Here is a 24,358-nt window from a genome sequence, read left to right as displayed (position 1 = left end):
GGTACAAAAACACAAATCAGTAAAAGTAGCAATGCAGATTAATAAAACCATAAAAAAGGCAAATCAAGCACTAGGGTTCATTTCTAGAGGGATAGAATTGAAAAGCAAAGTAGTTATGTTAAACATGTATAGAACCTTGGTTAGATCACACTTGGAGAACTAGTGTGAACAGTTCTGGTCTCCATATTACAGAAAGGATATGGAGGCATTGGAGAGGGTGTAAAAAAGATTCACAAGGATGATACCAGAACTGAGAGGATATCCTTATCAGGAAAGGCTGAAGAGGCTAGGGCTTTTTTTCTCTAGAGGAGAAGGCTGAGGGGTGACTTAAAGATAATGATAGGATTTGATAAGGTAGCCGTAGAGAAAATGTTTCCACTTGTGGGGGAGTCCAAAACTAGAGGTCATAAACATAAAATAGTCCTTAATAAATCCAATAGGGAAATTCAGGAGAAACTTCTTTACCCAAAGAGTGGTAAAAATGTGGAATGCACTACTACAAGTCGTAGTTGAGGCAAATAGCATAGATGTATTTAAGGGGAAGCTAGATAAGCACGAGGGAGAAAGGAATAAAAGGATATGCTGATAGCGTTAGATGAAGAAGGGAGGGAGGAAGCTAGTGTGCAGCATAAACACTGGCACGGACCAGTTGGACGAAATGGCCTGTTTCTGTGCTGTAGTTTAGATGTAACTCGATGTAAAGAAATATAGTGATCGAAACATCCAAACATTGTGGTGTCAAAGAAAGACTTGAAAAATTGTCATCGATGACGACGAACACCTCGCGAAGGCCATCCCCACACCTCCACTACTCGCCTTCAAACAGCCACCCAACCTCAAACAGACCATCGTTCGCAGCAAATTACCCAGCTTTCAGGAGAACAGCGTCCACGACACCACACAACCCTGCCACGGCAACCTCTGCAAGACATGCCAGATCGACACAGATACCACCATCACACGAGAGGACACTACCCACCAGGTACATGGTTCACACTCCTGTGACTCGGCCAACGTTGTCTACCTCATACGTTGCAGGAAAGGATGCCCCGGAGCATGGTACATTGGCGAGACCATGCAGACGCTGCGACAACAGATGAACGGACACCGCGCAACAATTGCCAGACAGGAGGGTCCCCTCCCAGTCGGGGAACACTTCAGCAGTCAAGGACATTCAGCCACCGATCTTCGGGTAAGCGTTCTCCAAGGTGGCCTTCGAGACACACGACAACTCAAAATCGTCGAGCAGAAATTGATAGCCAAGTTCCGCACCCATGAGGACGGCCTCAACCGGGATCTTGGGTTCATGTCACGCTACACGTAACCCCACCAGCAAATAGAAGTTATCTGCTTTTAATACAACGGGTCATTTTCTGTCTTTCTCTTCCTTTCGGATGTTTCTCCCTCTCTCTCTCTGTTTTGTGTTCTGGCCGTTTGTATATTCGGTGGTCCTGTAGGTAACACCTCTCTGTCTGAACACTTTGATTGCCTTGACAACGGGCAGTTGGAAAGATTATCTGTAATCACCAGGTATTGTTCTCTGAATATAAATGCGAAACGTTCAAGGATTCCCACATTCACCTGACGAAGGAGAAAGCCTCCGAAAGCTTGTGATTTTCAAATAAAATTGTTGGACTATAACCTGGTGTTGTAAGATTCTTTACATTTGTCAACCCCAGTCCATCACCGGCATCTCCACATCATCGATGTAAAGAAATATAGTGATCAAAACATCCAAACATTGTGGTGTCAAAGAAAGACTTGAAAAATTTTTTTGTTAGAACATTGCAGATTACAGGGCAATATGATAGAAGTGTTTAAAATTATGAAAGGACGAGGCAAGGTAGAAAGAAGCAGGTCGTTTCCAATACTTGAGGGATCAAGAACGAAGGGCAATAGACACAAGATTAAATGCCAAGAGATTTAGAACAGAGGATAAAAGGAACTTCTTTACACAGAGTATTGGGTGTTGAGGCAGAAACCATTTCAACATTCAAGGTGACATTCAACATAACTGGGTGGATGAAGTAAAAAAAAATCAAGGGATATCAGAAAAGGCTGGGTAAATGTGATTAGAACTATATGCTCGCATGGAAGGTAAACACTGGCGCAGACTAGTTGGCTATCAGAATGTGTGAATAGGCTGTCAGGATGTGCAGATGGGCATCAAATGCAGTTCAATGTAGAGAAATGTGAAGTAATATTTCCTGGAACTAAATAGGAAAATGTAATAATACACCTTAGGTTTTAAATGGAATAGGCGAAGAAGCAGAAATCATTAAAAGTGGCAGCGCAAGTAGATAAGGCCATAAAAAGGTTCTTTATTCATGCATAGAATCCAAAAGCAAGGAGATAATGTTGAATTTGTGCAAGACCTTAGGAAGGCAGCAGTTGGAGTATTCTGCACGGTTTTGAGCATCCCATTATAAGAATATAAAAGCAATGAATAAGGTGCAGTGTACATTCACGAGAATGTTAGTGGAGATAAGGGATTACAATTAAGAAACCCGAGAAGCTAGAGGTTTTCCACTAGAGCCGAGAAGGTTGAAGGGTGTCCTGATAAAGGTTTGAGAGATTACAAAGGGTTATGATAAGATTGTTTCCACTGCCTGACATGGTATAATAAGAAAAATAATTGAAGAGGAAGTCAGAAAAATATTCTGACAAGGGGTTGGTTAGAATGTGGAATTCTCAGCTATACTCCATTGTTTAAGCAGAGTTCATATATAATTTTAAATGGCAATTTGGAAGCTGCTAGAAAAAAAGGAATCTATGAGGAAAGAGCAAGAGACAATGTTTATTAGACTAGGTGGCGTACGTGTGGAGAAAAAGAAACACTTGCATAGACTTGGTTAGGCTGACTGGACTGTTTCAGTGCTCCAACATTCTATGATCCCTCTTTCCCTGCCTCATCAGAGACTGATGACCCAAAAGCAGCTTTATTCAACGAATAATAATGGACTTAGGTGTCAGTGTTGGTTCATTGGTAGCTCTCTCGCCGGAGTCTGACGGTTGCGGGTTTAAGCCTCACTCCTTGAAAACATAATCCAGGCTGACACTCCCGTGCATTACTGAAGGAGTGCTGCACTATCAGAGGCGCCGTCTTTCAGATGAAACGTAAGCGGGGGACCCGTCTGCCCACTCGGGTAGATGTAAAAGATCCCACGGCATTATTCGAAGAGCAGGGGAGCTCACCTTATGTACTGGTCAATACTTATCCCTCAACCAAAAGTCACCAAAACAGATTATCGGGCCATTTATCTCATTGCCGCTTGTGGGACCTTGCTGTGTGCAAATTGGCTGCTGTTCTGCCTTACATTGCAACAGTTCAAAAGTACTTCATTGGCTGTGAAGCACTTTGGGACATCCTGAGGTTGTGAAAGGCACTATAAAAGTGCAAGTTCGTTCTTTCTTTTTAACACTACCTTCCTCTGCAGGTCTCTGTTTAGGGACCCCAGACTCGAGTTCTCTCTAAAACAATCAAGTTTCTTCTGCTGGTGATTACTGCTGATTAATTCCACCTTGACTTGACAAAGGGCAGTTCATACTCCAGCAGCATCACCCAGTTATTCTATCATGTCTGTTGTACTATTAGTAATCGCATACTATTGGTGGAAGTAAATTTTTGAATTATTAATGGCTGGGGTACACTTTCATGGGCGCTGGCCAGCCTTAACCACATTGCCATTCTTCAGGTGTAAGGCTAGAAGATGAGCATTGACAGACCATTTGAGCATCAGATAGTAGTCCATTGCAGTCAATCTGATCCTGTTCTTACCCAATGTGCAAACAAGATCACAAGGTAGAAATGATAAGGAAGGCCATTTGACTCATCTTAGCCCCTCCATCCCGAAAGGCCCTACATTTCCTCCCCACATCCAACTGTTTCTTAAAAGATTCCGGGGTTTTCACCTCTACTACCCTACCTGGAAGCACATTCAGCGTGTTGATCACTCTGTGAAGAACTTCCTTACGCCTATTTATAAACTTGCAAGGGATATGGGGATTGGGCGGAAAAGTGGTGAGGTCAAAGATCAGCCATGATCTGGCGGAGCAAGCTCGAGGGGCCGTATGGTCAACTCCTGCTCCTATTTCTTATGTTTCCCCTTTATTAGTTTGAACCCGTTGCGACAAAAGTGAAGCATTTTTCTATAATATATATCTTGGAATGTACTTCTTTAGTACTATCTAAGGGGTAAAAAATAGCTTCACTCACAGGAAGAGAGAGTCCCACCTTAACAATACAACTGTTAAAATAGTGTCTTGCCTAAGCCAGATGTCCAAGGGAGGAGATAAGCCATTAAATGCAAATACAAACTTCTTGTGGGAATTTATTTTAAATATATGTTTGACTGGCAGCTTTCGTGGAATTTGACAGTTATTTAACTGGTCCCAGTGTTTTCTGCAAAGTATTTCTTCGGCTGACTGGTGCAAATCAGGGAATCTGTCTGAAGCCTTTGAAGAATGAAATGGTGTGAAAAAGAAAAGCAACACCAGATAACAAGACTTGGTTTAGTACAACAGCTGTAAAACTATTTATTTTCTACTTACACGAGGAGGTAGCTAAACTTAATAATCACTGTAAAATCCATGTTGTGTCATTGCTATATTTACTTATTCTTTTACTGTTGAATAAACTTGTTGTGCAGTTAAAGCCGAAGTCACAGTCTAATGTAGTGTTATTCTGCCATTTTCTGAAATCAAGGAAGATCATGTGACAAAGCAGCTAAGCTGAAACAAAAAATGCAGAGATTTGATGCCTGGCCAAGCTACAAATTTACCTAAACATCTGAGCAAGTGAAAAGACCCTGGAACAGAGAGAGCAAGGGCTCACCTGTAGGAATTGAACCCAAAAAAAAAAACAAAGGGTTAAAAAAAAAGCAAAAAAATTGATACCACGTGCATCCTCTCGTCCAACTGTCATAGTTTAGTTTGAAGTACTGTTTCATATCACTCACACTCCTGCAGGGGCCAGTGCATGATGATTTCAAACAATGGGTGAATTTTTCCCCTCTCGTCCATTTGGCCAGAGTAGTACTTCTCTCACCAACCCAGCTGGCAATTAAAAACAAATCCACAGAAATGGAAAAAAAAGATTTATATACACTGATTAAATGTACTAAGACCATTTAGTAGGAGTTTCTCGAATAAAATGTATAATCTTATATATTTTTAATTCATGAATACCATCTGATAAATGTTAATGACCAGGGTTTTGCAGGTCAAGGAACAGCTTTTAATATAATGTGAAAAGTGGCTTTGCCTCTATCTTTTGCAACCCCAGGCACAACACGCAGGAGCAAACAAAACTGACACACAGTATTTACAACAAAGGGTTACAGTTGCAACAAAGGGAAAGACAAAACAACTTGTGACTTGATGCAGCTGTCAATGTCTCTGTGATTAGATTCTCCTGCTCGTAACTATTCAGAGTATGTTTCAGGATCAACGACCATTAGCCCAGAATAGAGAACTCAGCCTAAACACACCCACACAAAAAAAAAATCTTCCCATCCACACCCTATTATGAAAGATGAAAAAAAATCAAGGGGTTTTCAACTGTCATTCACATCGACCACTGCATAAAACAGATGACCAAACTAGTGAATCAGTTCACATTGAATTCAAAAGACCATTAAGTCATCACTTAATCTGTAGCCCAAGCAATGAAGCACTGCAATGGTAGTCAGTAACAGTCACGGTCAATAGACAGGGGAAAGGAGCTATCCTATAAACTTGTAGATTATTTTCTTTTAATATGACAGAGACCTGTGCCGCGATCTTCCCTGTGATCCAAGGTCTGCAGCTAGAAGCATAATGATGCCTTCAAGAGGGAGCTGGACCGATTCTTGACTGCGGCAGAGATCTCATCATGTGGAAGGTAAGTGGCTTTACAGATAACACTTGGTCCATGTGGTCTCCTGGACTGGTTTTGATTGCCTGTGGGGGGGGTCAGAGGAATTTTCCAGAGTATATTTTCCTCTTATCGGCCCTGTTTTTTTTTCTACTTTTTTTTGCCTCTTCCAGGAGATTTTACGGCTGTGTGGGGGGAGGGGGGAGGAAGTCTTACCGCTGGAGTTTCCCCCAAGGATCTATCCTTGGCCCACTCCTAATTCTCATCTACATTCTACCCCTCGACGACATCATCTGAGAACACAACGTCAGGTTCCACATGTACGGTGACAATACCTCAATCACCATCTCTCTCAACCCCTCCACTCTCTCTGATTTGTCATGCTGCTTGTTCGACTTCCAGTATTGGATGAGCAGAAATTTCCTTCAATTAAATATTGGGATGACCAAAGCCATTGTCCTCAGTCCCTGCCAAAAACTCCATTCTTTCACCACCGACTCCGTCCCTCTCCCTGGCCACTGTGAGGCCTGAACCAGACTGCTCGCAACCTTGGCATCCTATTCGACCCTTAAATGAGCTTCCGACCCATCACCGAGATCGCCTATTTCCACCTCCTTAACATCGTCCATCTCCACCCTGCCTCAGCTCATCTGATGCTGAAACCCACATCCGTGCCTTTTTGTTACTTCTAGACTCGACTATTCCATTGCTCTCCTGGCTGGACTCCCATCTTGCACCCTCCCTAAACTTGAGCTCATCCAAACCTCTGCAGCCCGTATCCTAACCAAGTCCTGTTCACCCATCACCTCTGTACTCACTGACCTACATTGGCTCCCGGTCCAGCAAGGCCTCGATTTAAAATGCTCATCCTTGTTTTCAAATGCCTCCATGACCTCACCCCTCCCTATCTATGTAACCTCCTCCAGCCCTACAACCCTCCGAGATCTCTGCGCTCCTCCAATTCTGGCCTCCGCATCCCAGATTTTCATCACTCCACCATTGGTGGCCATGCCGCCAGTTGTCTAAGCCCTAAGCACTGCAATTCCCTCCCTAAACCTCTCCACCTCACTCGCCTCCTTTAAGGCACTCCTTCAAACCTACCTCTTTTGTCCTAATATTTCCCTATGTGGTTCGATGTCAAATTTTGTTTAATAATGCCCCTGTGAAGCACTTAGAACGGTTTCCATATTAAAAGCGCTACATAATTGCAAGCTGTTGTTTAACCATGATGCTCCGGCCGTCGAGGTGGGGGGCAAACTTGACGGACCAGTCAATTTCGTATGTTCGTAAGTCACAAATGGGACTTTTGAGCAACTGTGGACATGCAATTACTACTGTTGCTGTAAACTAGTCTCACAATGTAAGTGGGGTAAAACTCTAAGCAAACAGCAGCCTCTGCAATTTGTAGGTGTTAACTTTATTTTTTATTTGAAAAGCTGATTAGGTTCAAGTCACCAACCAATTCATGCTGCCATGTGTCCAAACAGGTTTCAGCAGCAAACTGGAGGCAACAGCAGCAAACCTCAAGTGTACTTGCAGCATACCAGGGCATATGAGGGGGGCGCGGGTGGAGGATATAGGAGGGAGAAGTTACATTAAGAATTTAAAGCCAATTTCAGGGGTGTGTGGCAGCAATAACCAAACTCTCAATATAAATGGGCGATATAAAAAAAAAGGACAATGAATCCAGAGCATCTGGACCTAGCCTGCTTCACTAAATCTGAGGAGCTTAAAGCCAGAAATGGAATCAGCTCAGATGGAGATATACACAATGCACTGTTTAGTGCCAAGTCTGGAATGCACCAAGTTGTAAAATCATTCTGAAGTGAACTAGGCAACATTTCAAGCACATCATTCAATTCGTCTGCTGCCCAGTCCACTTAATCTATCTATTTCCATTGCTTTACTTGACCCAAATTGACAGTGAACACGAGATTCAATCTGAATCACACAACTAATGCAAACCTCGCAGAAGCAACTTTCCAAATTGGTTTTCATAAAAGGGTATGAAACTGGCTGCAAACTGATCTTCTGGAGGCTTTTTAATATTAGCGAGAAGCTTCCAACATCATTTCCACACATAATGCGAGGAAAACGTGCTTGTATTCTTTAGACTTTAATATTAATGGGTTTTCTGATTCTAGTCTTGGCAGAGTGACCCCCATGTACCACCGCATCGGCAGCAATCTTCACTTTGTGCCTGGTGCTCAGGGAGGGCTACGAGTCACAGAAATCACAGGCACTTAATCACACAGATGAATTCCAAGTGGATTTAATGTTTCATTCCTAAATTTTCTGTTCTTAAACAAGCAGTTGAATCCTAGGAAAGGAACACTGCAACTCAACAAAGATCCACTTTAACGTGATAATTGAAAGGTTGACTGCATTCTGAGTTTGTAATGTGTGTTCACCTTGGGCAAAAACATTGGTATTAAGGAATGTTGGCTGCTCACCTGGATTTTAGAGAGAGCAGCCTTTAGCCCTCAGCCTTTTTCATGGATGTGTACTATCACTGGTTCTCTGCCGGTCCGGCTGTTTATATTGCGGAGTGCGGCTGTTGGAACGGGACCTGCATATCTGCACTCCTTTATAGTTAAAAACAACTTGAAAGGCATTGAAGAAACTTAGCACAGAACATGCCTAGAGAAGCCAAGCATTTCAACAGCTAAATCCTTAGATTTTTCATTTTTTGTGGAAAAGTAGAGAAAATTCCTGCTGATGTGTCAGTTTGGCTCGATAGTAGCGCTCTCTCCTCTCAGCACATATGGTGAGCTGACTCTCTGGCACAATACCATGCAAGTGCGGCTGCACTATCTGAGGTGCTGTTCCCCAGATAATACTGAGGTCCTGCCTGCCTGTTCAGCCTGATGTTAAAGCTATACTGAGTAGGCTGTAGGATTAGTATTCTGGAAGGATGAGATAAAATGGGTCGTAGGGCCTTCATTGTCTGAACTGATCTCATTTAAATTTAACTTAATGTACACCTGAATGCTTTGCAACGTCCAATTCGGTTAGTGGACTGACAGTCCCGTAATGGTTCAATCGTTCATGTAATCTTTTGCACATTTTGTGCTAAACCACAATACTTTAATGGGGGTGGGGGGGGGCAGAGCTTATCTAAAATACAAACACAAAAAAGATTGGAGCTAAATTATAGAAACCACTCCCTCCCTATCCAAAATGGTTCAATCAATAAACACACTTTGTGCTGCAGTCTCATACTGAGAAAACACAGGCCACAAAGCTCCCAGGTATGATCTTTGATCTGTGCAATTAACTAACCTCCACCAAGGCAGTCGTGAGGCAGCAAAAACTGCTTTCAGCATTCCAGGCATGCGGGGGATGGGAACTTCAACATTTCTGCAGCCGACTGTTTTCCGTGATTCCTCCTAAAATGTGCAAAACTGTGGGTATGCACTTTAGGTCGAAAACCAGGAGGTTATGTCAAAAAAGGACCTGACATAGATCAATGAAGTGTCATGAACTGGTGCAGAAAATAATCAATAAGGCTAATGGAATGCTGGCCTTTATATCTAGAGGACTAGAGTACATGGGGGCAGAAGTTATGCTGTAGCTATACAAAACCCTGGTTAGACCGCACCTGGAGTACTGTGAGCAGTTCTGGGCACTGCACCTTCGGAAGGACATATTGGCCTTGGAGGGAGTGCAGCGTAGGTTTATTAGAATGATACCCGGACTTCAAGGGTTAAGTTATGAGGAGAGATTACACAAATTGGGGTTGTATTCTCTAGAGTTTAGAAGGTTAAGGGGTGATCTGATCAAAGTTTAAAAGATATTAAGGGGAACAGAAAGGGTGAATAAAGAGAGAAACTATTTCTGCTGGTTGGGGATTTTAGGAGGTAGGGGGCACAGTCTAAAAATTAGAGCCAGACCTTTCAGGAGTGAGATTAGAAAACATTTCTACACACAAAGGGTGGTAGAAGCTTGGAACTCTCTTCCACAAACGGCAATTGATACTAGCTCAATTGCTAAATTTAAATCGGAGATAGATAGCCTTTTGGCAACCAAAGGTATTAAGGGATATGGGCCAAAGGCAGGTATATGGAGTTAGATCACAGATCAGCCATGATCTTATCAAATGGCGGAGCAGGTATGAGGGGCTGAATGGCCTACTCCTGTTCCTATATTCCTATGTTCCTATGACTTAACTGCCATGGACTCCGCTGCTGAATAACCTACCAATGCTCACTGCTGAGGGGTAATGTCCTGGCCAATATTTATCCCTCAACCAACATAAAAGAAACAGATTATCTGGTCTTATCAAATTACACTGCTGTCTGTGAGACCTTGCTGTGCACAAATTGTCTGCTGCCTTTCCTACATTTCAACAGTGACTACACTTCAAAAGTACTTCATTGGCTGTAAAGCACTTTGGGACATCCTGAAGTCATGTAAGACACTGTAGAAATGCAAGTTTTTCTTTGTTTCTTTTCAACTCACACAGGAAGAATGGCCATTTTTGGCAAGATACCAGATACCCCTGACTTAGCAAGATTCCTCCTCTCCTGAAGGTGGCAGTTACCAAATGTTCTGTGTCTGTATGAATGAATGATTTTCTTCTGGTTGCCTGACTGCTCCCTGCTGAGCACATGACTAAATAGCACATGGTTTGTGTGGACCCAGGAGGTCCCAGAATCAACCCAACTCTCCTGCCAGCCCCTCACCCCCGGTGAGCAATGCCACGGGGCACGCAATAGAAAAAATAATATTTTTGGTCGTCTCAGGATGACTTTCTTGGACAGTCGGAGAAGGGGTCTAGCAGGAAGAAGCTACTGAGCATGGGCATGGGCTCTGTAACTTCTCCAAAGCAGCTCTTCTAATGCCATCACTATAAAAATGTAAAGAAAATAAAAGAGTATTAAAAAAAATGAAAAATAAAAGATTGACCAGTGGATTAAAAATGCACCTGTGTGTTTTTCAAAAGGTACATCAGTGCAGGACTGGTGCAGTGATTTTTCACCTAAGGGTCAGCCCAGAATGATGGGATGAAAGGCTCCTCTCTGACAACTGTCAGGGTGCAGTCCGTTTGGGGAGTATCAGTCCCCATTGGGCGTCGGCACAAAACTGTTCATATTACAGTAAAAATTAGAACCAGAGTGGCCCAAATGGTGGGAAACAGAAATATTCCTATTGGTTCAGTAACGGGTTGTGGTTAGAGCAGAGTACAACGAACTTCATTCTGTATCGGGCTGTGCTGTACCCGAGACACGTGCATACTGACCACAAAACTTCCAGGTTTCATCCTCAGTCTATGCTGTGAGCAAACTCAGCAAGGACAGCACCCGGGGAGCATGATAAGATTGAGCATTTTTGGGGGAGGAAGGGAAGAGGGAGGAAAGAAAAAAAAAAGACAATTCACAGATTGCCCAATACTGATATTGGGTACAAGTAGTAGAAAAAGTGTTCCATTCCCCAGCACTGATAACCCTCAGTGCAAAGCACTAACTGGAAAAACAAATTTTAAATATATAAAAGGTGACACTTCCAATTTTAACAACAATCATCACAAATGAGAAAAAGAACTATATTAAAAAAAGAACATACCTGCGAGGCCCAAAAATGCAGCTAAGTAACGAGTTTCAAGGCCATCTCTTACAGTCTGAATCGCACCATAGATAGGAGGTAGGATCATAATCAGGTTACTTACAGTATTCCCTGCAGAATAAAAAGAACGAGAGTGAAGGTTAATGCCAAGCAGCCAACAACTGCTGTAGTGTTTGGTCTGCACATAAAGTACAGCTGAATTCTGAGTACAACCACATTAGGATTTAACTACATTTCTTGGCCAACAATTTCTACGGATGATTTAGAAGAATAGGGGAAAAGCTCCTCTGGCAACTCAACGACTTTAGCCAGTCAGTAGCTGAGCCACACAGACCAGGAGGGTTACAGTCCGTGCTGAGGGAGCTGATTTCAAACAGAGCGGTAGAGTTACATCGAAACCACAGGACAGAAACAGGCCATTCGGCCCAACTGGTCTATGTTGGCGTTTATGCTCCAGATGAACATCCTCCCTCCCTACTTCATCTAACCCTATCGGGATACCTTTCTATTCCTTTCTCCCTCATGTGCTTATCTAGCTTCCCCCTAAATGCATCTATGTTATTTGTCTCAACTACTCCTTGTGGTAGCGAGTTCCACATTCTAACCACCCTTTGCGTAAAGAAGTTTCTCCTGAATTCCCCATTGCATTTATTAGCTACTATCTTATATTGATGATCTCTAATTTTGGAAAGTGGAAACATTTTCTCTACATCTAACCGATCAAACCCTATTATCTTAAAAACCTCTATCAGATCACTCCTTAGCTTTCTCTTTTCCAAAGAGCTCCAAGCCTGTTCAGCCTTTCCTGATAAAGGATATCTTCTCAGTTCTAGTATCATCCTTGTGAATCTTTTTTGCACTACAACTGACCTCAGCACTCTAGCGTTAGTTGGGGGAGCATGTTGGGCCAGGAGAACTCGCCCTGCTCTACTCAGAATAATGTCACAATATCTTTAATATTCACCTGAACCAGTGGAACAGGCCTCGGGTTTTTTTTAAATTAATTATCAGGACGTGGGCTTCACTCGTCAGGTCAGCATTTACTGCCCATCGAAGGTGGCGGTAGGTCCTTTTTTGAACCACTGCAGTCCTTGTGGATTCTAGTTTGATACAACTAGTGGCTTGCTAGGCTACTTCAGAGGGCAGTTAAGGGTCAACCACAGTTGAGGGTTAAGGGTCTGGAGTCACATATAAGCCAGACGGGTTTCCTTCCTTAAAAGATTAGTGAAACAGTTGGGTTTTCACAAAACCTGACCGCTTCACTATCACTTTTACTGATACCAGCTGCTTATTTCCAGACTTGTGTTTTTTTTTTAAAAACTGAATTAAAATTCTCAAAATGCCATGGTGGGATTTGAACTCATGTTTTCTGGATTATTGGTCCAGGCCTCTGGATTACCAGTCCAGTAACATAACTACTGCACTACTACACCAGTTTAACACTTCACGGGTGGACGGTACCTCTGGTAGTGCAGCACTCCCCCAATACTGTACTAGACTGTCAACCTAGATTATGAGCTCAAACCCTCGGAGTGCAGCTTGAACCTATGACCTTCTGACTCAGACAAGAAAGCTACCAAGCTGGCCAATAAGCACAGAAAGTCACAGAGTTTGCCATAGGATGTCGCGACACGACAAATCACTTGCCTTATCTACAGCATATTGGTAAACTAACTCTATCATTATTGTTAGGCATGCTATTATTGTAATGCAATCAGTTTCAGTCATTGGGCACAGATATAAATTGCCTGGAGGCTGCCATTCTGTTTACTTTTCCTACTGTTGTATAGCATTCTGTAGATAAATGAGAAATAAAAACAGCAGCACTACACAAGAACTAAGTTATGGGTACGGTAGCATAATGGTTATGTTACTGGATTAGTAATCCAGAGAATAATCTGGAGTCATGAGTTCAAATCTCGCCACGTTGGGGAATTTAAGTTCAATTAATTAAATAAAATCTGGAATAATAAAAACACTAGTATCAGTAATGGTGGCCATGAAACTACCAGATTGTTGTAAAAACCCATCTGGTTCACTAATGTCCTTCAGGGAAGGAAACCTGCCATCCTTACCCAGACTGGCCTATATGTGATTCCAGACCCACAGCAATGTGGTTGTTTCTTAATCGTCCTATGAAATGGCCTAGCTAGCCACTCAGTTGTACAATCTCACTACAAAAAAGGTATAATAAGCATAAAACCGGACGGAGCACCCGGCATTGGACCACTAGGCAGCGGGCATGGGAAACCAAGCCCAGTCAACCCTGCAAAGTCCTCCTCAGCAACATCTAGGGACTTGTGCCAAAATTGGGAGAGCTGTCCCACAGACTAGTCAAGCAACAGCCTGACATAGCCATACTCACCGAATCATACCTTTTAGCTAATGTCCCAGACTCTCCCATCAGCATTCCTGGGTATATCCTGTCCCACCGGCACAGTTCAAGTCCATCACCAAGAATGGCTCGGCAGCAACATTACTGACTGAGCTGGCCGAGTCCTGAAGGACATAGCTGCCAGACTGGGCCTGCGCCTGAGCGAACCAACACGAGAGAAAAACCTACTTGACGTCGTCCTCACCAATCTACCTGTCGCAGATGCATCTGTCCATGACAGTATTGGTAGGAGTGACCACCGCACAGTCCTTGTGGGGATGAAGTCCCATCTTCACACTGAGGACACCATCCAACGTGTTGAGTGGCACTACCACTGTTCTGAATCTATCCCATTTAGAACAGATCTAGCAGCTCAAAACTGGGCATCCATGAGGCGCTGTGGGCCATCAGCAGCAGCAGAATTGTATTCCAGCACAATCTGTAGCCTTATGGCCCGGCCTATTCCTCACTCTACCATTACCAACAAGCCAGAGGATCAACCCTGGTTCAATGAGGAGTGTAGAAGAGCATGCCAGGAGCAGCACCAGGCATACCTAAAAATGAGGTGCCAACCTGGTGAAGCTACAACACAGGACTACATGCATGCTAAACAGCAGAAGCAACATGTTATACACAGAGCTAAGAGATTCCACAAATCCCCACCATCTCAGAAGCCAGTCCTTTAGCCAATTCGATTCAATCCACGTGATATCAAGAAACGGCTGAATGCACGGGATATAATAAAGGCAATGGGCCCCGACAACATACCGGCTGTAGTGCTGAAGACTTGTGCTCCAGAACTAGCCATGCCTCTAGCCAAACTGTTCCAGTGCAGCTACAACACTGGCATCTACCTGACAATGTGGAAAATTGCCCAGATATGTCCTGTCCACAAAAAGCAGGACAAATCCAATCCGGCCAATTACCGCCTCATCGGTCTACTCTCAATCATCAGCAAAGTGATGGAAGGTGTCGTCAACAGTGCTATCAAGTGGCACTTACTCACCAATAACCTGTTCACCGATGCTCAGTTTGGGTTCCGCCAGGACCGCTCGGCTCCAGACCAACCACAAAAATACTGCGGCTACAAGAGCAGGTCAGAGGCTGGGTATTCTGCAGCGAGTGACTCACCTCCTGATGCCCCAAAGCCTTTCCACCATCTACAAGGCACAAGTCAGGAGTGTGATGGCATACTCTCCACTTACCTGGATGAGTGCAGCTCCAACAACACTCAAGAAGCTCGACACCATCCAGGACAAAGCAGCCCCTTGATTGGCACCCTATCCACCACCCTAAACATTCACTCCCTCCACCACCAGCGCACCATGGCTGCAGTGTATACCATCTACAGGATGCATTGCAGCAACTCCCAAACCCGCGACCTCTACCACCTAGGGCAGCAGGCACACGGGAGCAACACCACCTGCACGATCCCCTCCAAGTCACACACCATCCCGACTTGGAAATATATCATCGTTCCTTCATCGTCGCTGGGTCAAAATCCTGGAACTGCCTACCCAACAGCACTGTGGGAGAACCTTCACCACACGGACTGCAGCAGTTCAAGGCGGCGGCTCACCACCACCTTCTCAAGGGCAATTAGGGATGGGCAATAAATGCTGGCTTTGCCAGCATTGCCCACATCCCATGAACGAATAAAAAAAAACTGTGCCACAACAGCTTCTCATGCACAATAAGTTCTAACTCTCTCTTGTTTGGAGCATGGAGTACTTTTAATTTTGTTTCCAACTTTGGAAAATGTACCAAAATAATACAACTCATCTCCTGACCCCTTAATGCCTCTCCACCATTTACAAGGCTCAAGTCAAGTGTGTAATGGAACACTCACCACTTGCCTGGATGGCTGCAGCTGCACCAACACTCAATAAGCTCAACCCTTGAAGCTCAACAATAAGTAATTCACTGGCTGTAAAGCACTTTAGGACGTCCTGAAAGGCGCTATGTAAATGCAAGTCTTCCTTTAACACCATCCAGAGATTCGGAATAAACGGGTCATTTTCGGGTTGGCAGGTTGTAACTAGTGGGGTGCCGCAGGGATCGGTGCTTGGGCCTCAGCTATTTACAATCTATATTAATGACTTCAATGAAGGAACTGAGTGTTACGTATCCAAGTTTGCTGATGATACAAAGCTAGGTGGGAAAGTAAACTGTGAGGAGGATGCAAAGAGTCTCAAAGGGATATAGACAGGTTAAGTGAGTGGGCAAGATAGTGGCAGATGGAGTATAATGTGGGGAAATGTGAGGTTATCTACTTTGGTAGGAAGAATAGAAAAACAGAATATTTTTTAAATGGAAAGCAGCTATTAAATGTTGGTGCTTGGAGGGATTTGGGTGTCCTTGTACACAAAACACAGGAAGTTAACATGAAGGTACAGCAAGCAATTAGGGAGGCAAAAGGTATTTTGGCCTTTATTGCAAGGGATTTGGAGTACAAGAGCAAGGAGATCTTGCTTCAGTTGTACAGGGCTTTGGTGAGACCATACCTGGAGTACTGTGTACAGTTTTGGTCTCCTTACTTAAGGAAGGATATACTTGCCTTAGAGGCAGCGCAACGAGGGTTCACTAGATTGATCCCTGGGATAAGAGGGTTGTCCTACGAGAAAAGATTGAGTAGAATGGGCCTATACTCTCTGGAGTTTAGAAGAATGAGCAGTGATCTCATTGAAACATATAAGATTCTAAGAGGGCTTGATAGGGTAGATGCTGACAGGATGTTTCCCCTGGCTGGAGAGTCTAGAACTACAGGACATAGTCTCAGGATAAGGAGTCCGGCTGTGGTGGGATTTGAACTCACGTTCTATGGATTATTTAGTCCAGGCCTATGGATTACTAGCCCAGTAACGTAACCACTACACTACAACACCCGCAATGTCTGTTATGCAAATACTATGAAGTCTGCGCACAACCACAATTTCCTCAGCCTATCTTCAACCGGGATCTTGGGTTCATGTCACGCTACACGTTACCCCACCAGCGAACAAATGTTATCTGTTTTTAATATAATGGGTCAATTGCTGGCTCTCTCTGCCTTCCGGATGTTTCTGCCTCTCTCTGTGTTTTTTTTTCTCTGTTTTTTTTCCCTGTTTGTTTTTTTGTTGAATGTGTATTCGGAGGTTCTGCAGGTAACACCTCTCTGTCTGAACACGGTGATTGCCTTGGCAACGGGCAGTTGCAGGGGCAGTCTGTAAACACCATGTATTATTGTTCAATATGTATAAATGCGTAGGCTTCAAGGAGATCTTGAAACATTTGCCTGAGGAAGGAGAAAATCTCCGAAAGCTTGTGAATTTAAAATAAAATTGCTGGACTATAACTTGGTGTTGTAAAATTGTTTACAATTGTCAACCCCAGTCCATCACCGGCATCTCCACATCATATCTTCATCAGGAAGACAGCTGTAGTGCCACTCCACATCGCTGGGCTCGCTCGGTGTTCTAGCAGATTAAACCACACTGCTCCTGGAAACTATTCAACGCATTCTGGTCCACTGTGCATTTCTCCTCCTCCTACACTCTGGAACTCTCTACCTAAATATATTTGCCTCCCTTCCTTCAAAAGCCTCCTCAAAATCTACATCTTCAACCCAGCATTCGCTTACCTCTGCACCGTCTATCTTTTTTTTTTCATTCGTTCACGGGATGTGGGTGTCGCTGGCGAGGCCAGCATTTATTGCCCATCCCTAATTGCCCTTGAGAAGGTGGTGGTGAGCCGCCTTCTTGAACCGCTACAGTCCGTGTGGTGATGGTTCTCCCACAGTGCTGTTAGGAAGGGAGTTCCAGGATTTTGACCCAGCGACAATGAAGGAACGGCGATATATCTCCAAGTCGGGATGGTGTGTGACTTGGAGGGGAACGTGCAGGTGGTGTTGTTCCCATGTGCCTGCTGCTCTTGTCCTTCTAGGTGGTAGAGGTCGCGGGTTTGGGAGGTGCTGTCGAAGAAGCCTTGGCGAGTTGCTGCAGTGCATCCTGTGGATGGTACATATGATCTGACATATGATCGGTGTCCACCCCTTCTTCAACAACTACTTGCATTTATATAGCATCTTTAACTTGGTAAAACATCCCAACACGCTTCACAGGAGCGTTATCAGACAAAATCTGACACCAAGTCACAAAAGGAGATATTAGGACAGGTGACCAAAAGCTCAAAGAGGTAGGTTTTAAGGAGCGTCTTAAAGGAGGAGAGAGAGGCAGAGAGGTTTAGGGAGGGAATTCCAGAGCTTAGTGCCTAGGCAGCTGAAGGCACGGCCGCAAATGGTGAAGCAATGAAAATCGGGGATGCACAAGAGGCCAGAATTGGGGGAGCGCAGAGGTCTCGGAGGGTTGTTGGGCTGGAGGAGGTTAGAGACAGGGAGGAGCGAGGCCATGGAAGGATTTGAAAACAATTATGAGAATTTTTAAAAATTGAGGGTTTGCCGGACCGGGAGCCAATCCTGTAAAATGCGTGCAGCATTTAGTTTACATGAAAGTCTCTCAACAGTGAAACAAATTTCTTTATAAAAGCAAAATGGAATTTCTCTTACTCTTAACCCAGCCACTTCTATCTCCAGGGCTGAGGTGAAACATGTGGTAGTATACACAGTTCAGTCACCCTCAGGCAAAAGGCTAAGAAATAACGAAACAAGGATTATTTTTAACTTAACATTTTTTTTTACAAAAATGATTGGTGCTAGAATCACTATGTAGCAATTCTACAACCGACAGAAGCAATATAAGGCGCCGATAGAGTTCCCTTAACGTTCTACGCACTGTTCTGAGCTGAAAAGGGATAAGCACAGAATATTCACTGTGTTTTGGGACTGGAATGAAAATTTACTAAGAGATCTAGTCCCTGTAATGGTGCTCTGCTTCTGATAATGAAGAGGAAGTACAGGCAAAATAAGGGTATAAATATATTCAATTGCCAGCCAAGGATCAGTCCAGGGAGGTACAAAATATAACTGTATTGAAGCCACAGGCAGTCTGAAACCTTTCTATCCTAGTTACACGGCACAAATGTATCAACTCTTTTTTAAAAAAAAAACCCTGATATGTTGGACGTAGCTCAACTATAGCACAGCACTGTACACACAGCCTCCTTTATCATACGCCAGTTTGCAGGAACTGTGTGATGCAATGGGCAAGCACACTGCTCCTTTCTCTTCATAGATCTGCCGAATCCAGCCCGCACTGATGGGGCTGCGGTTTCCTTCCTTTGCCAGCTGTAAGGGTGCTACTAGTACATAGTGGGCTTGCACAAAACTGGACCGATATGAGAATAATGGGAAAATAGAAACATCACATCGCATGTGCAGGGTGCTTTTCACAGGTTGGGGGCCCAGGCACAATGTAGAGGCAGAGTAAAGGGACTATTGTACAGGTGGCTGGTCCAGTCAGGCTGCACCTTGACTACGGCGTTCAATTTTGGTCAGCGAGACAGAAGGGAAACGTCGAAGCCCTACAAGCAATGACAGAAGGGGTACAAGTCCCAGCACAAGTTTTAGTGGCCCTAGTTAGGAAGATTATAAAAACTTGTACTCTTCCGCCTTGAAAGAAGGCAAATAAGAAGGGACTTCATACAAGATAGTGGACTGGAAAAGATTAATGGTGAGCACTATTTCAAGTTAAACCATGACTTCAGGACAAGACGACATTAGGTACAAACTGGTAAACAAACAGCAAGCTTCAAGACTAATGTCCGGAAGCACTAATTCATGGACAACAGCAAGTAGTGTCTAATAGCTTTCCTTTCCTAAACCTTTCTTTTTTAAAGTTATAAAAGCCCAACAAATTGCAACTAAATAATGTTTAAAAAATAAGTATACAAAAAGAGGCAGTTATTTCAATTGGAGTTTATAACCTGCAATTGACCTCAGTGTGAAATGGCTGGGTTTCTTTCTCTCTTTTGGATTTAACAGTAGCAAGATTTATTTAGTTTCCTTGATTTTCTGTGCTAAAGTTCCAATAGTTCTTATTGTTAAGTGCCTGCTAGTTTGGAATATGCATTAAAATCCAACAGAGAATTCAGGCGAAACTTCTTTACCCAGAAATTGGTTAGAATGTGGAACTTGCTACCACCAGGTAAACAATTTTACAACACCAAGTTATAGTCCAGCAATTTTATTTTAAATTCACAAGCTTTCGGAGACTTCCTCCTTCCTCAGGTAAATGTTCAGGATCTCCTTGAAGCCTACGCATTTATACATATAGAACAATACATGGTGTTTACAGACTGCCCCTGCAACTGCCCGTTGCCAAGGCAATCACCGTGTTCAGACAGAGAGGTGTCACCTGCAGAACCCCCGAATACACATTCAACAAAAAAACAAACAGGGAAAAAAAACAGATAAGAAAAACAGAGAGAGGCAGAAACATCCAGAAGGCAGAGAGAGCCAGCAAATGACCCATTATATTAAAAACAGATAACATTTGTTCGCTGGTGGGGTAACGTGTAGCGTGACATGAACCCAAGATCCCGGTTGAGGCCGTCCTCATGGGTGCGGAACTTGGCTATCAATTTCTGCTCGACGATTTTGCGTTGTCGTGTGTCTCGAAGGCCGCCTTGGAGTACACTTACCCGAAGGCGGCCTTCGAGACACACGACAACGCAAAATCATCGAGCAGAAATTGATAGCCAAGTTCCGCACCCATGAGGACGGCCTCAACCGGGATCTTGGGTTCATGTCACGCTACACGTTACCCCACCAGCGAACAAATGTTATCTGTTTTTAATATAATGGGTCATTTGCTGGCTCTCTCTGCCTTCCGGATGTTTCTGCCTCTCTCTGTTTTTCTTCTCTGTTTTTTTTCCCTGTTTGTTTTTTTGTTGAATGTGTATTCGGGGGTTCTGCAGGTGACACCTCTCTGTCTGAACACGGTGATTGCCTTGGCAACGGGCAGTTGCAGGGGCAGTCTGTAAACACCATGTATTGTTCTATATGTATAAATGCGTAGGCTTCAAGGAGATCCTGAACATTTACCTGAGGAAGGAGGAAGTCTCCGAAAGCTTGTGAATTTAAAATAAAATTGCTGGACTATAACTTGGTGTTGTAAAATTGTTTACAATTGTCAACCCCAGTCCATCACCGGCATCTCCACATCATGACCACCAGGTGTAGTTGAGGTGAATAGCATAGATGCGTTTAAGGGGAAACTAGATAAATGCACAAGGGAGACAGGAATAGGTTATGCTGATAGGGTTAGATGAAGAAGGGTGGGAGGAGGCTCATGTGGAGCATAAACACCGGCATGGACCAGTTGGGCCGAATGGCCTGTTTCTGTGCTGTACATTCTATGTATGCAAAGGTGTGTAATTGATTGATTGAAATCTAATTTTTTGGTGAGTTCAGGTATAAGATCTGGCAAAACTGTCTATTTTATTCTGACATCTATAGTCCTTCTATTATTGAGCCAAGCGTAATAATGCCCAATAGATTGTATGGCAAAGCAATTCTAATCTGGTACAGGTTTGCTCACACTTACCTAACAAAACAGTGCATCAGAATGTTGCAGTAAGGGGTCTTGTAACATAAAAACATGGAAAATAGGAGCAGGAGTAGGCCATTCGGCCCTTTGAGCCTGCTCCGCCATTCAATATAATCATGGCTGATCCTCTATCTCAATACCATATTCCCGCTTTCTCCCCATACCTCTTGATGCCTTGTGTCTAGAAATCTATCTAGCTCCTTCTTAAATTATATTCAGTGACTTGGCCTCCACAGCTATCTGTGGTAGAGAATTCCACAGGTTCACCACCCACTGAGTGAAGAAATTTCTCCTCATCTCAGTCCTAAATGTCCTACCCCTTATCCTGAGACTGATCCCTCGTTCTGGATCCCCCAGACAGGGGAAACATCCTCCCTGCATCCAGTCTGTCTAGCCCGGTCAGAATTTTGTATGTTTCAATGAGATCCCCTCTCATTCTTCTAAACTTGAGTGAATACAGGCAGAGTCGACCCAATCTCTCCTCATACGACAGTCCTGCCATCCCAGGAATCAGTCTGGTGAACCTTCGCTGCACTCCCTCTATGGCAAGTATATCCTTTCTTAGGTAAGGAGGCCAAAACTGCACACAATACTCCAGGTGTGGTCGCACCAAGGCCCTGTATAACTGCAGTAAGATGCACCAGCATGCAGATCATAGTTCGATGAAAGATTACACACAAAACAATAATTCATCTTCCTCTTTCAGATAACAATCAATCTGCTGTGCATTTCCAGCACATTTGCGTTTTCACTACAAATACTGACCGGGTCCTTACACAATGCACTGTAACGCTCTTGGGCTCATTGATTTGACATAAGACATGGTACAGCTTCTGTTCGTCCCTCTTTCACATATTGTAAGTATTACATTTTCTTCAGTAGATTATTTTAATCCTCTATCTTCCTATTGGAGGCTGTAATTTTCAGTTGCCAGAGTGGACTTTGCTCAGCTATAAACCATTATTGTAGTCCGAGAAGCATGCTTTTTCCAAGTAGATTACTCTTGTATACTTTTTCCTATTACACCTGTAAGCTCTTCCACTGTTTCTTGGTTCTGTTTCCGCACTAATCAAACAGCTGATTGAAGTGCCTGAAGATCATTAAAAAATAGGGAATAAAGAAAAACAGAGTCTCACAGCAGATAGTTCACGCACCTTCCCGATTCAGCAATCTCCCCATCACACCAGCATTTCACTGGGCTGTGACACTCAGCTGCTTTACAGGCACAAAGAACAGAAGTAAGTTTTGGTTAAAATGTCCCGATTTTTCCGTCTGGGTGGCAGTAGAATAGCTGACCAAAGTGCCGGCTGAATCGGCATGTAAGCTGGGCCGATCATCGAGTCAGGGAGGCATACAGTCAGCTGTGCTTCTAGGCCTGATGTTCTTTCAAGATATTTAAAAAGATATTTAATGACTTGCAACAAAAATATATCCCTGTGAGAAGGAAAGACTCCACAAAAGGCTAACTAAGGAAGTAAAGGATGGTATCAGGTTAAAAGAAAAAGCATACAATGTGGCAAAGATTACTGGTAAGCCTGAAGCTTCTACAAGTATATAAAAAGGAACAGGATAGCTAAAATAAACATTGGTCCCTTAGAGGATGAGACTGGGGAAATAATAATGGAAAACAAGGAAATGGCAGAGGAATTGAACAGATATTTTGTATCTGTCTTCACAGTAGGAGACACTAATAACATACCAATAATAGTAGAAAATCAAGGGGCAATGGGGAGGAAGGAACTAAAAACAATCACTATCACTAGAGAAAAAGTACTAAGTAAACTAATGGGTCTAAAGGCTGACGTGTCCCTGGACCTGATGGCTTGCATCCGAGGGTCTTAAAGGAAGTGGCTACAGAGACAGTGGATGCATTGGTAGTAATCTTCCAGAATTCACTAGATTCTGGAAAGGTCCCAGCGGATTGGAAAACCGCAAACGTAACACCCCTATTCAAGAAGGGAGTGAGACAGAAAGCAGGTGACTATAGACCAGATAGCCTAACATCTGTCATTGGGAAAATGCTAAAATCCATTATTAAGGAAGTAGTAGCAGGACATTTGGAGACTCATAATAAAACCAAGTTGACTCTCCTTGATTGTATGAAGGGGAAATCGTGTCTGACACAATTATTAGAGTTCTTTGAGGAAGTAATAGGCGGGGTGGACAAAGGTGAACCAATGGATGCAGTATATTTGGATTTCCAAAAGGCATTCGATAAGGTACCACATAAAAAGGTTACTGCACTTCCTTTAAGACCCTCGGATGCAAGCCATCAGGTCAAGGGGACTTGTCAGCCATTAGACCCATTAGTTTACCCAGTACTTTTTCTATAGTGATAGTGATTGTTTTAGTTCCTCCCTCCCCTTTGCCTCTTGATTTTCTACTATTATTGGTATGTTATTAGTGTCTTCTACTGTGAAGACAGATACAAAATATCTGTTCAATTCCTCTGCCATTTCCTTGTTTTCCATTATTATTTCCTCAGTCTCATCATCTAAGGGACCGACGTTGACTTTACGAATTACGAACATACGAATTAAGAGCAGGAGTTGGCCATTCGGCCCCTCGATCCTGCTCTGCCATTTGATAAGATCATGGCTGATCTGATTGTGACCTCAACCCTACTTTCCCGTCTACCTACTATAACCTTTGACTCCCTTGTTAATCAGGAATCTATCTAACTCAGCCTTAAAAATATTCATGATGTGGAGATGCCGGTGATGGACTGGGGTGGACAAATGTAAGGAGTCATACAACACCAGGTTATAGTCCAACAGCTTTATTTGAAATCACAAGCTTTCGGAGCTTTGCTCCTTCGTCAGGTGAGTCAAGCTTTCCAGACTTAGATCAACAGATTTTTGTTAGGTAAGGACATCAAGTGATATGAAGCAAGGGCGGGCAAACATAATTGAGGGGTACAGATCAGCCATGATCTAACTGAATGGTGGAACAGGCGCAAGGAGTTGAAAGGCCTCCTCCTGTTCCAATGGAGCAAGTGGCAGAATGTGAAAGGGAGAATTTGCCTCATCGGAAAAGAAAGAATGCTCAGAAACCACTGAATGCTTCACTGTCCAATCTCAA

General features: G+C 43.5%; 1 protein-coding gene across 1 annotated transcript in view; it reads right to left on the bottom strand.

Annotated features, from left to right (window-relative positions):
* acer3 (alkaline ceramidase 3) overlaps positions 1-24,358 on the bottom strand; it is a 165,869-nt gene that overhangs the window by 123,779 nt on the left and 17,732 nt on the right. Inside the window, exon 2 of the mRNA XM_067985669.1 lies at positions 11,420-11,530. Within this exon, the coding sequence (XP_067841770.1) occupies positions 11,420-11,530 (111 nt within the window). The remainder of the gene's footprint in view (positions 1-11,419; positions 11,531-24,358) is intronic.

This window comes from Heptranchias perlo, chromosome 6 (assembly GCF_035084215.1).
Source record: "Heptranchias perlo isolate sHepPer1 chromosome 6, sHepPer1.hap1, whole genome shotgun sequence".
Classification (NCBI taxonomy): Eukaryota; Metazoa; Chordata; class Chondrichthyes; order Hexanchiformes; family Hexanchidae; genus Heptranchias; species Heptranchias perlo.
The sequence above is the reverse complement of the archived record's forward strand: the minus strand, read 5'-3'. Positions and strand labels throughout refer to the sequence as shown.